The 3,516-nt window shown below is 36.7% G+C and overlaps 1 protein-coding gene across 1 annotated transcript; it reads right to left on the bottom strand.

Moving 5' to 3' along the window:
• Nucleotides 1–836: 836 nt before the first annotated feature.
• On the bottom strand, nucleotides 837–2,545 carry LOC107432508 (EP1-like glycoprotein 2). Its single transcript, XM_016043654.4, has one exon. The coding sequence runs from the start codon at nucleotides 2,488–2,490 to the stop codon at nucleotides 1,159–1,161; it is 1,332 nt and encodes a 443-aa protein (XP_015899140.3). The 5' UTR covers nucleotides 2,491–2,545; the 3' UTR covers nucleotides 837–1,158.
• Nucleotides 2,546–3,516: the final 971 nt, after the last annotated feature.

Below are 3,516 nucleotides of genomic sequence, written 5' to 3'. Positions count from 1 at the left end.
TATGGGTCAAACCAGAATTTTCAAAGTGTGCACCTGCGCAGGGTCAAACCATGCAGTTTCTCTTTATTTGGTTTAATCAATTGATTGGTGTGATTGATTGTCTAGGTACCAAGTAGGCAGGTGAAAAGTGATTGTACTTAATTAGTACTTTAAAACTGTTCATTGTGAAAGAAAATTTTGATTTATACGCACATATATGTCAAATAAAGAATTTAATGATTTATAACCGAAATTTGTAATTTCGAAATTAATAAAGCTAAACTTGTAATTTTAGTTCTTAAAACTTGTAACTTAATTTCAAAACAAAAATAAAATTAAAATAATTTGTAACTTTCGTTTACGTTAAAATATAATTAACGGGGTTGTCTATCTTTTATATATATTTTATATCCCTTTTTCTAAAATGGATTGTCAGAAAATAAACTAAAATCGTAAATGATGAAAAAGCATAAAGAGTATATCCTTTTTTTATTATAATGTGGGGTAGGGAGATTTTTATCGTAACAAAGTTTGAATTTAAATGTATTTTTAATAATTTTACTTAACTTAGAAGTACATAATGAATGTAACTATCCATTTTATCTTTTATTATATATATATATATATATGTATATATATACGAAAATTCTATAATGAGGACAGTTCACATAAGCATCGCAGTATTAGTGACAGTTTTTTATAGTATTAAAAGTGTTTTTTAAAAAATCATCATTAATATTATGAAAAACCGTCACCAATATTATGGTTATGGTCCGTACGAGCACCATAAACGGACTATATATATATATATATATATTGACATCATTCTTAGTATTGTACCTATCACACATGCCAAATAAGACAAATGAATTTTATTCTTTATAATGCTGTGGCTGTTACAAGGGAATTTATACTTCTTAATTAAAAGCCAAAACATTCGCCACAATGGTAATAATCATTATTTTATTTTTTCAAATAAAATTTTTTAATTTCCAACATATATATATATATATATATATATTGAAAATCAAAAGCCGAAACACTAGCTATATAACATATCCATAGTTTATGCAAAATAATATTAACTAACACCATAAATCATCAACCTTGCAAGGACAGCCTAATGGGCAAATATATGAGGTCCTGTACCATAAGTCATCTCACACATAAAAGTTCGATTTAATACTTGATATAAGCAGTGGTTTTCTCAGCCTTTCGAAGGGTTCCCAGCACCGTAGCAATGATACACCTAAAATCTTCGAACATGAAGAACCCCAAACACTTACAGTCCGCATCGCATTTGCTTTTGCACTCCTCAAAGCTCATTCCTTCTCCGCCATTGGCTACATTATCCGTAAAATGCTGCACCCCAGTTACGTTATAGTAATTCACCTTCTTGGCCGCTCCATTCTGACAAGGTGACAACTTGGGCGGTGCACAGCTCTGGTTCCAACTTACGAGACCTTTGGGTGTGGGGCAAGCCAAGCAGACGCCCCTTTCGCACAACCCGAATGAACCGCACCTGGTGGGCAGCGAGCATAGGCTAGCCCAATATGTCGAGAAATATGCGAATCCCTCTTCCCATTTGGAGCTCCTTCCATTGCTGCCCACCTGATATGTGTAGGCCTTGAGATTGCCATCGGACCCAATTCTTACGAAAGAAAGGGTCGTGTTATAGTTGAGTGTTCTGAGGGTGAATATATCGCTAGGTGGTGGAAGAGTTGTTTGGTTTCTGTAGGCTGTAAAAGCGAGTACATGAGCCGTAGAGTTGTGGTTCTCGGCAGCCTTTCCGTCGAAGACCACGGTGGCCGCACGCTCAGCGTAGCCCCAACCGCTGTATCGGATAAGCTGGCCGTAGTTGTCCTTCACGTACAAATACAACCCTTCGTTTTCTTGATGGACCAAACTGTAGGGCCCATCAGAGCCATCTGTGTCAGACTTACGGCTTATGAGCTTGTTAATGCCGTTGGTCCGAAGCGATTGGCCAACTAGAAGAGTGTCAGTTGGATAATCAAAGCTCTGCCAGATGGGCCTTCCTTTGGCATTGTGAAGGACCAAGTTGCCATTGGGGAGCAATTTAATGCCGGTGACACCTCTATTGGCCGTGTTCGTTTGCCACACGATTCGGCCGTTTGCCTCGGCCAGCACTAAGTTTCCATTCGAGGCGAAAGAGAGGACGGAGTTCTCGCCCACCGGGTGGTTGCGGTTGGCGTCCCAGACCCACCGCATGGGGGTTTGGTCTCCCGGAATGCCTGCTCTGATGGCCAATATGTAAGCACCAGGGATGGTACTGTAGAAGCACAGCTGGAAAGGGTACGTAAAGAAGTTAATATTTTTGGTTTGGATGACACGGTAGTTGGCATTGTATTCGGCGGTCGGTTGTCCGAATTCGCCGCGGTTGATGAATTTGAAGGTTTGTTGGGCTGGAACTTGAGCTTGTGTTGCAACAAACAAGAAGCAGTAGCCCAAGAGAAGGGCACTGAAGAGAAAACATGAACTTGAAAGAGCCATATTTGGTTTTCGGGTTCTGGGGGGATTGTGTGTTGTCTTTGTTGATTAGGGTGGGCATATATATACATATATATATAGAATTCAGTAGGAAGAGAAATGAAATGGCTTAAATAAAGTCAAAAATAGGTGCAATTTTTGAATGAATTAGGCGATTAGTTCAAGTGGGCTAATGAGGAAGGAATTAGTCAAACTGTTAATTGGATATTCCAACATAGTCAAAATAATACGTTTCTTTTATATAAAAAATGAAGAATACTCTTCGAAATTACAGACATAAGAAAAGATGTCAAAGTCTAAGTAATCTGCCATGTAGAGGAAAAATGGCGATTTGCAAACTGGCGCCATCATCTAATCCGTAGATTTTTCGTCCCAAAAAAACGTTCTGATCCCTTTTGAGTTGGCATTCAAAAGTTGAAGAGGCAAAAAAGTCCACTTGACAACTTAATTCCTGCTGGGCTACTACTGAAGCTTCCATTTTTCATTGGTTTCCACTTTTTGTGTTACAAGTTTTGATTTTGGCTATGCCAGTTTGCGGCTGCAGTTTATAACATATGGACGTTTATATTTTTCTGAATTATTATCAGACTCAAAACAGTTTTATCATACCAAAATTTTATTATACATAAACAATTTTATTTTATTGGTAAATGTAATCTATGTCGACCATTAAAATGTTATTATATATATATATATATATATATATGTAAGAGTAGTCAATTAATTTCAGTTTATATAATTAAGAAATGTGGTTGTACTACAAATAATAAAAAACCAAAACTAGTTTAAATTGAGAAACCCAAATTGCATCCATTAATTTGAGCTTCTTTTCTCATGTGGTCCAAAATGAAATTAAGAAAAAGAACTCACAAGATAGAATTGGTGTCGGTTTCCTAAATGTCTAGGTCAGATATTTTTTAGTGGGAACGAACAGATTCTTTTTTCTTTTTTTGTTTTTTTTTTTTGAGTGGGGAGAAGCAGATTTGAAGCGTTGATTAATTGGTAGATAACCCAGCAAGACAAACGCGT

The sequence above is a fragment of the Ziziphus jujuba genome, chromosome 11, assembly GCF_031755915.1.
Source record: "Ziziphus jujuba cultivar Dongzao chromosome 11, ASM3175591v1".
Lineage (NCBI taxonomy): Eukaryota > Viridiplantae > Streptophyta > Magnoliopsida > Rosales > Rhamnaceae > Ziziphus > Ziziphus jujuba.
This window is presented reverse-complemented; position numbering and strand designations above follow the sequence as displayed.

Coding starts and splice junctions, on each gene's coding strand:
- LOC107432508 (XM_016043654.4), bottom strand. CDS start 2,490: ATGGCTCTTTCAAGTTCATGTTTTCTCTTCAGTGCCCTTCTCTTGGGC.